Source organism: Micrasema longulum, unplaced genomic scaffold (assembly GCF_059751315.1).
Source record: "Micrasema longulum isolate JH-2025_06_02 unplaced genomic scaffold, ASM5975131v1 h1tg002406l, whole genome shotgun sequence".
Taxonomy (NCBI): domain Eukaryota; kingdom Metazoa; phylum Arthropoda; class Insecta; order Trichoptera; family Brachycentridae; genus Micrasema; species Micrasema longulum.
The window spans coordinates 6,118-20,550 of NW_028279554.1; the positions used below are offsets into that span (position 1 = coordinate 6,118).

Genomic DNA, 14,433 nt, shown 5'->3' on the forward strand with positions numbered 1-14,433 from the left:
TGAGATTATGATGAGCATTGATTTGTATGCTCCTGACAAATACCTAAGACAGCGTCAGCATAAATTATTTCATATTACAATATACAGGACCAATCTCCTGATGGTTATGCCTGTTGGACTATGCTGAATAACATCGCTCTGGATGTTGATATGTTCCATGTATCCTAAGGGGTTTTCCGGAGCAGGATTCTCCTAATACTCTGACAAGAATCTCTTTCATGTTTTCTATTTCTTTTTTTGATACGAACGTCTCGAATCTTAATTTTGTATGTATATGTTATTTTTTAAATAAATAAATTTAATTTAATTAAATCGAGTTATTGATGACAAGCAAATAAATAGTAAAAATAGAGCTTGATTTTCAAAGTGTATTTTTTGTTTATTTATAGGAAGGAATATTCTCTCGCAAAACATTGTTTCTGACTGTTACGTTGTTTTGGCGATGGTGTTAATGTTTATGTTTGACTCACCATTGAGATGTTTGAGTAGCAAACTCCCTTCTCCGAGCAGTCCTGGTTATCCCCGCAGTTATCCGACTTGACGGTCACCTTAAGCCTGACGCATTGCACTCCCCAATTCTCGGACACCACTGTAAAAAAAAAGCGTATCAGTTCCAAATCTTTTTTTCTTTCTTTTCGTTTATTTTCTTCCTAAAGACATTTTCTTAGCACTTAAATGGACATTAAAAACAGCACCCTAGCTTAAAAAGGTTTTAACAAATAATATATCGAGGTTTTCCTGACAGAATGCATTAAGTCATTTAAGCAAGTTGTGGGATAATCGCATTTAAGGCTTTTTTATTATTTCAACGCATTATTTCTTCCACACTTTTCTTCAATTTTAAATTCTTAAAAGTTTTCAAAGAGTAATTTTTATTCTGGGCATAGCATAAAATTTAAAATCAATATTTTGCACCCATATTAACTCTTGTGTGGCTGTGATGGCGTTGTATTTTTTGTTATTTTCAAATGGACATTTTCACACAGGTTTTGGAAAGTAAAATTTGTATAACTATTCTGGATTTTAATACAAAAAATATCCAACCATGCTACCCGAAGAATGATGTCTGCAAATACTGCAATACGTCTGTATTAGAGAGAGCACGAAAATAGAACACATAACAAGAAAGACAAAGACGCTGTTCTACAGGCTACAACCAGTGTTGTGTGAAACAAATTCAGTCAGTTTTTGACAGTGATGGGCGACGCACGCGTGAATTGTGAGCGGCCAATCGAAGTTTTTTTTTGCTATGATAGGGCTTAATTATCGGTTTATTTTTATAAATTATGGAAAAAGAATTATTAAACTGTGTGTCTCCATGTTTTAGTTTTTACATGTCTGAGCTTTAGAATATTCCATCTTTTGCTTGTGGTAACACGACGTTACATCACCGCACGCAAAGGGATTATTTACCGCAGTCTTTTAAAAGTTTAAAAAAAAATTGTAACATATGAAGACTATTGACTTAATTTATTCTGTCAGTATAGCCTCGATATATTTCAAATATTTTTTAATATAGATGCAAGATGTTGATTTCAAATTTTACGCTGTGCCTAGAATAAAAATTAGTCTTTAAAAGATTGAAAAAAAACGTAAATTGTGTGAGAAATAATGCTTTGAAAGAATAAAAAAGCTTTAAATGTTATTATCCTGAAACTTGTTTTAATGACTTAATGCATTCTATTAGTAAAGCCTCGATATTAAACTAGAACTTTAGAGTATATACATCTATATACTCTAAGACTAGAACACTGTTCGACTTATATTTGCCAATCATGTTAGTTATGATTCTTTTTTAATAACATGGTACATACATTTATTGGAAACAGAGGCATAGTTTAAAATAACACAATCAGAAACGCTCTTTGCCTGTGAACTTCCCCTGACTCGCCGTAAAATCCAAGTCAGGACACTTGCAATGCATTCATAAAGATACATAAACACACATACTTGAGCGCGTGTAGAAGAAATTTCTAAAATATATTAATTATAAACGACATATTTCAGCTGCTTTATTTGAATCTAATCAATTTTATCTTCAGCAAATATTTTAAAACTTTCTGATAGAAGCATCCTAACTGACCTAATATTACTTTATAAAGTGATCAATTCATTAATTGACTGTCCAGATTTGCTGGAGTTGATGTGTTTTCGTGTACCTGGTCGACATACCCGCCACAAATCTGATTTTTATTCTGCAAGTTCTAGGACCATTTATCACATGCACTCGCCTATCCCTAGGCTCCACAGATATAGCAATCAGTATGTGGACAAGTCTGATAAATTTGTTTCTGGACTTAATAATTATAAAACGAGTCTGATTTCTTTTTTTCTCTCGCAATATTATTCTCAAACTTTTCTTTATATTTAAAAATGTTTTCTTTATTGGTTTTTTCATATTTATGTATTTATTTCGTTAATATTTTTGGCTGCCTATGTGTATTTACCTACTTGTTACTATTGTTATAGTTATGCGATTTTATAATTTTTTGTTATGTATTTGAATATGTTTTTTTTTCATATTTATGTTCAATATATGTTTTTTTAAATTTTTTTTAAAGGAATAACCCGCTAAGCCTCTATTTTGAGGCTTGTCAGCAGGTGGGATAGAGGGGATATGGAAGAAGGTAATGAAAAATACACCACAACACCCAGACCAATTGAGAAAAAAATCTTTCTTGGATTTTTTTCTTGCAACTGGCGGGAATCGAACCCGCGACGCCAGTTTCACAGATAGCCGTCTAACCAACTGCGCCACGGCGCCTGTCTGTTAAAGGCGATTTATGTAAAAATAAATAAACACATACATATATACGAGTATATATATTTATACACACAAAAGCATATTATTTTTTTACACACATATTAAGTTTTCGCATACTGTAACGAATAAATTCATTCGCGTAGGTACTGTATGTCAATTAGCCCCGTCATTTCGCCACGCGCACTTGCAATGTTGCCGGAACTGCTTTTTCTAACCTCAAATTAAACAATCTAACCTTTGGGGATAAAACGCGAGAGTCCACTTTTTGCCGTTTTGTGGTTAAAAATGCAGAAATTATCGCAATAATCTATTTTAAACGTGAATAAAACACCGTCCACTTTCGTCATATAAATGCTTTTTTAAGTTGAAATAAAACTCTTAAGTCCACTTTGCAAAGAAATTTCAGTTATTCCAGGAATGCTTTTTGTATTTGCACTATTATAATCAAAATAATTATTATTTTACATTGAAAGTTCTTTAGAAGTTGAAATAATCTCACTTGGTTATGATGTTTTGGAAATCACACAATTACAAAACTCTTTTCCCTGAATATTTCATTCAATATTACTCTGGTGGTTTTTACTTTGAGGTACAGGTATATTTAGACACATTATATAAGAAAATTTATAAGAATGGTAGGCAAACACACCAACGATGTGGACTTTTACAACATCTTTCCCTATTTCCTTTTTAAGGATTTTTACCCGAGAGAAGCAATATTTTATATTTTTGTATTTAATTTATTAAGAATATCAACGGTAATTCAGAAAAAAAATTAAGGTAGTTTTGAGTTTAAAAGAAAGGATAATCTAAAATATAACCAATAACAGATTTAATCAAACATGTAGGTAAAAAAAAACATATTATTGTTATCAAACACATTTTTCACTTTGTTGTATGACATTTTGCACTTATATGTTTATAAATTTGTATAAACCACATTAATTTTGAATTACACTTCGACCGGTTGTTTAAATTGCCCAAATTTTTATATTGGAAAAGCTTCACGTAAATTTAAAGTAAGAATCGAAGAACATATAAAATGTCTCAGTAATAATGCTTTTTCAGAATTCGCAAATCTTCTTATATTCGAAAACCATGATTTTTATCAAGAAACGGGTGTAAAAATTTTGCATGTCAATAAAAATGGTTTTCGTTTAGACAATTTAGAACGATTAGAAATTAGTAAAGCGATCAAAAACCTCAAATAATAAATAATCAATTAAATTTAACTTCGAGTCCTCATTATAAATATTTCCGTTAGGATTCATGTTATATTCTTTCTCTCTCTTTCTTTCATTTTTCTGTCTCATTCATACAATATTTTATAATATAAATAGCAACGCGTGTAATTATAAGTTAGTTTAATTCCTGACGATGAAGTAGTAACCTCGAAACCGGTCAAAATGTAACTCAAAATTAAAGTAGTATATACATATAGATAAAAATATAAGTGTAAAAATAAACTAGTCTAGAAAAGGGTGTGTATGTTTCCACAGGAGAGGGTGTGTGTTTGTGTGTGGTGTGTGAGGGAGGTGTGCATGTAAATAAATATCAATTAAATATTGTAAAATTACTATAGGCTGAAACTATAGATCTTTCGATCAGATTACACCCTTAAAGACTAGCATTTAGTATTTTTGCATTGCATTTAGTATCAGTAAATAAAACAAATAGATGAAAGCGGCCAGGAATGTCGCCATGCGACTGGATTGCATCCATACAAATAAACGATTTCGTCCAGTATTGAATTTATTGCGAAGAAAACAGCGGCCATTTTGAATAATAGCGACACACGACTTTATTCTTTGTTGAGCTCGAGAGCAGAATAAATAGTTTCTCATTTCGGATGAAACCAATATTGCCAAGAAAAAAGATTTCCGACGGAAAGGCATAACTCGAGATATCGACTGACTCAATGGGTACCAAATCAAATAAATCTGAACCTGGAGAGAATTTTGAGATGGGACGTTCTTACCCAGATGTTGACCTACGACAGACGAAGTGATATTAATAAAATAGTGAACCAATGACGAACGTGGCAAAATAAAACTGTCCCGTTGGAAAACCATTTTATTGATCAAGAATTTTTGATGCAATAAATTATTATATTTGTTTACTCGTTTCGTAAGTTAGTTGAAATTACATTATAATAATATTTATATAAAATTCATAGTTTATGAACAAAAATTACAGTTTCTTTATCTACTACATACATACTTAGGTAATAGATTTCTCTGGATTATGTCTAGTCTGCCTAACTAGGTACAACCTGTTTTTAAACATACATTTTTATGCCAAAATAAACAATAACACGACTATTTACTAGTCAATTTATAATAAAGTTATACAATACATATACCATTTATTATTTTAGAATGTTTTTTCGTAAGAGTTCCGATTTTTCTCTACGTAAATCCAGTAACCATTTTATTACAAATTTATTTAATTGAATTAAATTAAATTAATTAAATTGAATTGGTTTTGTAATGTTCGGGTAAAATATTAAATATTTTGGGGCCCAGAAACCTGAAATTTCTTTGCCGGAATTCAGAATTTGTGGTAGACCCCATGACTCATCCTTCAGTTTGATTTCTGGTAGTGTGGGAGTGTTTTTTTTTTGAGATTTGGTAGAATAATTTGCTTTCACAAACATAATTATTCTAGATATATATAATTGCCTTACATCTAATATATTGAATTCTTCGAACAACTTGACGCTGGGGTACCTGAAGGGCTTTTTAAAAATTATTTTAACAATCGGTATTTGAGCAGATTTTAATAATCGGTATTTGAGAATATTTATTAAGATCTAGACTTCCATATTCCCTTCTCAAAAATGTTTTCCCACTATGTTGAAATAAATTTAAATACGAATTACTCCCTAGGAAGGAAATCCAGCCAGTCTTCAAGCATTTGGGATAGACTTAAACATTGTTGAATTTATTATTTTAATATTATAGTAGTTAAATGCATAACTATTGTGCTATAAAATGAGCATCTTTTTATCTTACAGAAGAGTTCAAATTAATATAGTTTGTCAGTTGGAAATATGTTTTAGGGAGATGGTGATTGGGGGGGGGGGGAGTTATTTACAGCACCTGTGTGTTAATACAGAAACTTTATGAGCAAAAAGCGCTATGTTGACAGCAAGCTGGTCAACGACAAAAACACACCGAGCAATCATTTTTAAACAAACTCTAAACTTGTGCGAACCAAAATGAAAGTTGCAAAGGGATCCGGCCATTAATTGTAAATGTTTGTCTGAGAAACTTCTTAAGCCATATGTTTACTTTCAAACTTCCAACCATACGACGGACGCGGACGTCACCGTCGTTCACTTTTGTCGGACGACAATTCAGTCGGATCAGGAGAAAAAATCGGCTAGATACTGCTAGCCCACCATATATGGCACACCGCATCTGAGGACATAAGTCTCCTTGGCGGTGCCCACACATGCGGAAAAATTTCTCGTTGCCAAACGACGAAAGCTGCCTGGTAGCCTTAGCATCTTTGTGTTGAAAGAAGATAATCCAGAAATACGTAATATGCAATTCATTGTTTTGAGAAAAGAGGAAAGTGACATGATCAATGATTTGAGGGCCACATGAACTGAAGTACTCTCTGATTATAGAGAAAATCCCAAAAAAAATTCTGAGATATCTCTATATGAGAGAGTGCGGGTATTATCCTCGTTTCTACCCGACCAAGTTTCCCGGGGGTATGCTTGGCTACAACAGTTTAAAGACTAGAAGGAATGTGTATTTTTATCAATTGATACGCGGTATGGTCGATAATTCTGAGATTATGATGAACTTTGGTTGTATGATCCTAATAATTTTCTAAGATAGCGTCTGCAAAGATTGTTTTATATTCCGATGTACAGGACTAACTTGCCGATGGTCATGCCTGTTGGAAGGGCTACCGCTGCTTAACAACATCGCTCTGGATGTTGATTTGTTCCATGTATCCGAAGGGGTATTCCGGAGCAGGATTCTCAAGACAAGATACTTTAGAAGAATCTCTGTCAAGTATTTTATTTATGTTTATAATATATCTTGAATTTTGGTTTGTAATGTTTATGTTATTTTGAAATAAATTAATTAAATGGAAATTAATTGAAATTAATTCTCCGAAATTATTACAAAACTGTTTGAAAGCCTTGAAATTCTTTTCGGAAGCCACCAAACCAAAAAAAAAACTTTGGAGTTAAACATATGAAAGATATTTCATTGAAAAAAAGTCAGTTTTAAAAAATTATGTTTAATGGAAAAATTTACCCCAGAAGAAATTGAAGAGAAAATAAAATTACAAAATTATTTTTCAAAGGAAGATATTAAAATAACAGTTAAGTACGTTGAAGAATTTTTAAAAAAGGCGAAGGACTAAATCATTTTCATGGTTTTTATGGAAGTTGATGGAAATATCTACAATAAAATTGTGCAAAAAAAATATATATATAAGTTCGGATAGGTCTCCTGCATATCCATATCTATCTAAACTGAGATGTTTTAAGTATAATGGTTTCAACAACAATGCTCGTGATTGAAAAAATACCCTATCATGTCTTAGTAGGTGTGCCGAGGCTCATGATATCAAACATTTTAATCAAGAAACAGACAAGTTGCAGTATGTAAATCAAATTAACGACTGAAATTATAACTTAATATTAACCGTCCGGTACGAAATAAAGAATGTGCAGTTTATAAAAAAAAAACAATCTGAGAAAAGAAAAATACATTTATTAGAATTAAAATGGGCTTCAAAAATATTTTTCAAATTAATGTTTCAGGTATTAAGCTCATTGCAAAGAACTGGAAGTATAATATAATTAATAGCTACCAATTTGAGCATGTAAAATCAAAAATAGCACCCGTAACCGGCGTATTGAATAGACTTCGAGGCTTGCTTCCTCATTCCGTTTTGTTTGCCATCTTCTACGCTTTGATTCATTCTCACCTATCTTATTTATCATGCATATGGGGTTTTGCCAGCAAAAATCAGACCTCGCAAATACAAGTTCTTCAGAACAGAGCTCTTAGAAACATTCTTGGACTTAAACGGGATTCCCATGTCAAGGATATCTACCGACAAACAAAGATACTTCCTTTCAAGGTGATGCCACTGCATGACATAAGCAATACTATTTTAAATATCATCAACTTTTCTGCTTACTCAAATTTTAAACACACAATTGGTCATAATATTCATAATTACAATACGCGGAATCAAGGAATCTTCATGTGTCTAAGTTTCGCTCAACAATGTTTAGCAGTAGGTCTTTGGAAAATATTGGCCATTCCAAATATAATAAACTGCCTGATGAGCTAAGACACGAAAAACTTAATAAAAAATCCAGAAGTGTCGCAATCAAAAAATATTTCTTAAATCTTTTTGATATTGATAATTATTAATGTAGTTTATATAAGATGGTGTTTTATGTTTATTATACAACAATGTTTTCTTTTTATTTCGGATTTATTAACTTGTATGATATTATGTATTGTCAAAAAAATGTTTTTTCTTATGTACGGTCCCAAATGAGTTTCTAATAACTCCTGGGAGTATAATATGTAATTTTTGAATTATATGTTTTATTAATAATAGAAATATATATATATATATATATATATATATATAAACAATGTATGCTGATGTTTAAAATGAAACGCAAGTAAATAAAAAAATAACAAGTAATATGTCCGGGATACATGACTGTCAGATGTGATTAGTTTAGTCGGCATACAGGAGGCGTAATGATCGTAATCCAAAGTAAAATTTATTTTAAGATAATTTAAAATGAGGTTATGTAAGAAACGTAACTCACGATTCTTACTATTTAAGTTAGGAATAAATTTAAAACAGGAACATATTTCACCTTAAAGACGAAAACGACTCAATTAAAAAAATCTACTTTTTGTGAAATTGCAAAAACTTTATATAAATTGTGACACCTTGGTATTCTTTCGTCCATTGTTTCGTATTTTTAGAAATAAGCCTCAAATGTTGAGTTAAAGATTATACCGAAAGCATTCAGATATGAATCTATGGCAAAAAAGCTTTATAAAAATAAATTATTTTAAGTTTAAACAAGTGTGCGATATGCAGTGTGTCCACCAAGACCGTGGATGTTTATTGGATTTCTTCGAAGATTGTTATCAGAAAATATGCAACAATAAAAGGTGCGAAAACAAACTTTGAGCAAAATAAATTTTTTGAACATCAAAAAGAAAATTGGAAAAATGAAATATCTATCTATGAAATAAATAATACAGACGATGAAAATTGGAAATATTGATTATAATCTAAGTTATAACTAGTTGCTTAAGTATTTTTAACAACTATCTAAATAAATACAATACCATAGAATTAAGAATAGTCCAGAAGGAGCGTAGAATCATATTTGAATACATCGGACTGGGTCCAAAACTTCTCCTACTATGCCTTACTTTTGCCACGCGCATTCGTGATTTTTCCGCGTAATGTTGCACGATGTCAAAAAATATAATCATATCACTAATGTAAGGTAAAAAAAGCAATCTGTTAATTTCTCTAAAATTTTATTGTGCACGCGGGAATATTGATCGACACAACAGAGTAGATACGTAATGGGTCATGTAATAAGAGTAATTGAATTGATGAACTTTGAACTTAAAATATAAAACAAATTTTATTTTACATAAAACGGATATATTTATATCATGTTAAATAATATTTAATGTTTTCAAGATAATGTCGGTCAAATATACACCTCAGAGTTGTTTAATCCGAGGTCCAATTTTCATTGGATGAGCAAAGTAGGGTAAAAAAAATTACTCCCCTGGCAACACTAATGAAATGTTCATTTTGATTTCTTCAACACTCTGGAGGATGGATAAATAATTCAATTTTAAAGTAATGTATTTGCTACTTACACATTCATTTGCTACTTACAATGAAATGTGATCTTACCCTGTTTTTCTAAGATCCTAGCGCAGTATTTCAGCACTTTAAAAGGATACAACACGGCATAGTTGAATTTAAATCAGGAGTTGCGTTCTAAGCGACGTCTACAAAAAAAACTAATGGGTTAAAACGTAAAACGACTCATTTATGAGTAGTTTAGTTGCCTTCTGTTTTATGCTCGTATGCGATTTCTGCACTATTCTTAATTCTATGTACATTACATTACATTATTTGGGCTTAAACTACACGTTTGTTAAATAAAACCTGTTTATGAAACGGACTGAAATAATTGTCGTTTTTTGTTACGTAAATAATAAAATATTGAACGTGCTCGATGACTCTTAACAGTGATATGCGTCATAAACATTATTGGAAACACAAGTGTAATGAAATTGTATTGGAATTGTTGGATATAGCGTGGAGTTCACCTGGAGTACTTTTACATAACAAACAGCATTAGTTTGTATGTAATTTTATATCTTGTTTGTTTACAATGTTTGATGAAGGTAAAATTCAAACATATCCCTGTAATATAGTTCCGCAATACCATGAAATTCCACTGTTTCACCGCGTTATTGAAATTTGTCAAGTGCGTTGTACGCCAGCCATTTTGTTTGACATCAAATACACGTTTAACGACGCGATATCAATTTATTCATTTTTTACGTCAAATTTCATTCAAATTCAAACGCTGGCGTTCGATGAAAAACTTTATTATGTGAAAACTGAAATTAGAATATTAAATTCAAATTTCATCATTTTATTTGTTTACGCACAAAAACGGGTTAAATAAAGTAATATCACAAAAAATGTATTTTTTCTTGTAATTTGCGGGTTCAAGTTCTATCAGATGCATAAAATAAATATTTTTTTCTTACTTGGTCTGAGTGTTGTGGTGTATATTTCAAAAGCTTCCTTTCACATCGTATTGTTTCCACCTGCTGACAAGCCTCTTATAAACAGGCGTAGCGGTTTCCTTTTTTAAAAATAGGCGTAGGCACTTACTCTTAACACAAATTAAATAAATATTTTAATAATCAAAAAAGGGTTCAGATTATAAACAAATAACGAAAACAGTAATAATAAATGTAAGACTGAAGGGAAAACCTCGTAAAAATAATTAATGCATTGTTTGTATTTACATTAATTTGTGTGCTATTAGGTTTTAACGTAAGTTTTATTTATTTGTATTTAAAATTAAAATTTTATAATGCTCACCAAAAGTCAAACAAAGTAGTAAGCCCCAAAGAAAATTTTCTGTTCTACAAGATACTGTTTTTGCTTTTACGTTACACATGTGATTTTATTCGATTACAAGCCTTTAAATCGGAATTTCAAGTTGACAAAAGTAAGCATTTTCGACAACTCCTTTTGTTAGCGTTTAATTGAGGGAATAAATGTGTCAAACTGTTCGTGATATTTGCGCAGCGTGCGGTAAAGATACCTTATTAGATAAATTATTGACTTATTTGTTGTAAAATGTTGAAGGAGAATATATTTATGATTATTTTTTTGTAAATAAAGAAGGAGAATACATTATTGACTAATTTGTTGTAAAATTATGAAGGAAAATACGTTATTGACTAATTTAGTGTAAACTAATAAAAGAGAATACATTATTGACTAATTTGTTGTAAAATAATAAACCAGAATACACTATTGACTAATTTGCTGTAAAATAATAAAAGAGAATACATTATTGACTTATTTGTTGTAAAATAATGAACGAGAATACATTATTGACTAATTTGCTGGAAAATAATGAAGGAGAATACGTTATTGACTATTTTGTTCTAAACTAATGAAAGAGAATACATTATCGACTAATTTGTTGTAAAATAATGAAGCAGAATACATTTTTGACTAATTTGCTGTAAAATAATGAACGAGTATACATTATTTACTGATGTGTTGTGAAATAATGAACGAGAATACATTATTGCTGTAAAATTTGCTGTAAAATAATGAAAGAGTACATTATTGACTAATTTGTTGTGAAATAATAAACGAGAATACATTATTGACTAATTTGTTGTGAAATAATGAACGAGAATACATTATTGACTCATTTGTGGTATATTTTTAGTTGTGTCCTCTTGTTCTCTCCATTTGTAAAAAAATGGACACAACGTCTGTTAACACCCAATATATTTAAATTAAGCTTATTAAGGAAAAAAAAATACTGATGACTTCGAAAAGAAGTTCAACGCTATTTTTATTTCATTTTACTTGTCTTCAAAGCTCATTAATTTAATGCAACCTTAAAGTAAATAACGCTAAAACACAATGCTTCATTGCATCCAAACAGTATAAAAAGTAACAACAGAGAAAATAGCAGGATTCGAAACGCAAACAAGGGTGGTTATGGAGATCAAATTGTTATTTTAGTAAGGCGTTGTGGCAAAAATGGTATTTACTCTGTTTCGAAATGGAGCTTAAGCGTGAAATTGGTGTTTTGAATGTTCAATTTCGTCTCGATGCAAGTCTGTGTTGTGCTTTCATTTCGTAGGTGGACTTTTGCTTTTACAGAGTAAAAATACAAACTTACAGTGGTGCAGTGATGCGTGGTCATAAAAAAACTAATCCACATGGTAAACTATTGCGTCATAGTCGTAGAACAATGACGTTTGTGATCTTCAACTTTACGTAAGAGGGGTTAATTTATTTTTTTACACTTTATGCCACAATTTTCATCACCATTATTCCCTTTACGCACCTAATGATGCATAAGGCTCTGCATTGGTACACCAATTGCAACGTATCTAGATCATTTTTACGATATGATCTTACGCTTCAAGTACCAGTCCAGGGACCATGAAATGTCCTAATGTAAAAACACCCTTTAAAATAAATATTTCATATCAACCATATCAGGAATCGAACCCGAGACCTCTGGCATTGTAGGCAAACGCGCTGACCATTACACCACAAGGCCGACTGTCACAACTTAACAGGTACAAAAGTATACAATTTGATACTTGTGTTAGTTATATATTCATATTTAATGTTTGTCAAACCTAGAATAGCCTTTATCAGCCTTTATCAGCCCTTTTAAGATCATATATAAAATAATTACTATGTCCCATTTTTTGCACATCCGTCGTTGTTCAATGATCACAACGATTGATATTTGTACATGTCAGGGACGAATTCTCCTTATAATCAGTTATTTGCAGCTTACTGTATTTCTTTGACATTGAAAGTGATGTTTTATGTTTAATTATTATTATGAAAAAAAACATCACAAAAAAAAATACATTGCATTTCTTGGGTTTGTAAATTGATATAATATTCCATTATTCAATACAGCGAGCCAGTTACGCTTCTATCGGCCAAAATTATTTCTACTGAATTACACGAGATTACTCTGCTGAAGAAAAAACGTGAATTTAATTACGTCTCTAAACCCCAAGTTTTAAAATAATGTTCAAAAACTTAAACTTGCGATAACAGTAATATCATGCAGTTTTCTTTAATGCAATTTAATCTGTCAACACTTCTCTAGAAGGGCTTTTATTTATGGTAAGGAATAGTTTTAATAAGTTTAGTTTGTATCTTATTTACTAGGAAATGGTGTTTTATTTCAAGACAAGTTATAATAGTTAGACGTAAACAAATATGCATCAGTACACTGATAAATAATACAGTTTTAAAAATTACTTTTTCGTCAATCGGGTTAGTACATGAAATAGCCGTGTGGATAAATTGTTACTTTCTGTTCACTAGGGTGCGGGTTTGAATCCTTACGGGTTTAAAATTTTTGCATCTATGTTTTTTTTAAGGCATTTTTTTGTCATTCAAATGTTTGTTACATTAGAAAACATTTTTACTAAAACTATTAGCCGCTAGTTTTATGGATTACTTATCACATATAAAGTAGACCTATTTATTTATGTGCCATATTACTGCTATGGATATTTTATTAGAATTTTCCTAGCTTACCAATCTAAAAACTCATCGCTCGCCAGCGGTACATGTACATGTATATTATATGTCTTTGCCAAATAGTTTAATCAGTCACTCAACTGAACGACAAGGCTGCTCATCAGTTTCCGGCATTCAACTACATGGCTAGGTAGTTCGTTAAATGAATAAAGATAACTCAACGTCCAACGTGTTGGCTGGTTGAAAACTGGCTCTTTAGAAAAGGCCAAAATAAGTTGGAATAGGTTAGTGAATGTAACACAGATGTAAAGTGGCCGCTTAAAACAGCCAATGACAGCTTGTCAGCCTTAAAAATGCGTAGACTTATATTTTCTTATCTATAAAATTTTCTTCAGCTCTGTTGTAATATATTAATATTAATGACTTTCAAGGGAGTTGAATCCAGTCCTTGTCTACAAAAAAATTGATCTTCTCAAAATATTGTTGAAATAACAAAATGAGTATCTAGACTTTTTCTCGATTCTATTTTGCATTGCATAAGCGAAAAGTGTAAGGGTATAAATAGAAAGATTCGAAACGAATACTAAAGAACTCCTGTGGATTCTAGTGTAAAGCGTTTTATTTATTTATTTAAAGAAGCGCCCGAGTTCAGAGTCACAGTACTCAGAGAGTTTCACCTCCTGATAGAATATTAATGTCTTTCTCAAAACAATGAGAGGATTTCACGAGGATCTCTGCGAGGATCTAAGAAAACGGAGAAGTTTTGATGTTTGTCACGCAGAGAATAGTTCTTGAAACTCCTCATGGACATTACAGACAGATGGCACAAAAACTTGAAG

The 14,433-nt window shown here is 31.1% G+C and overlaps 1 protein-coding gene across 1 annotated transcript in view; it reads right to left on the reverse strand.

Moving 5' to 3' along the window:
* Window positions 1–470: 470 nt before the first annotated feature.
* Window positions 471–14,433, reverse strand: part of LOC148272271 (uncharacterized) — a gene marked incomplete at both ends in the record, with an annotated part of 111,169 nt that continues 97,206 nt past the window's right edge. Inside the window, one exon of the mRNA XM_088240264.1 lies at window positions 471–589. Coding sequence (XP_088096390.1) covers window positions 471–589 — 119 coding nt within the window. The remainder of the gene's footprint in view (window positions 590–14,433) is intronic.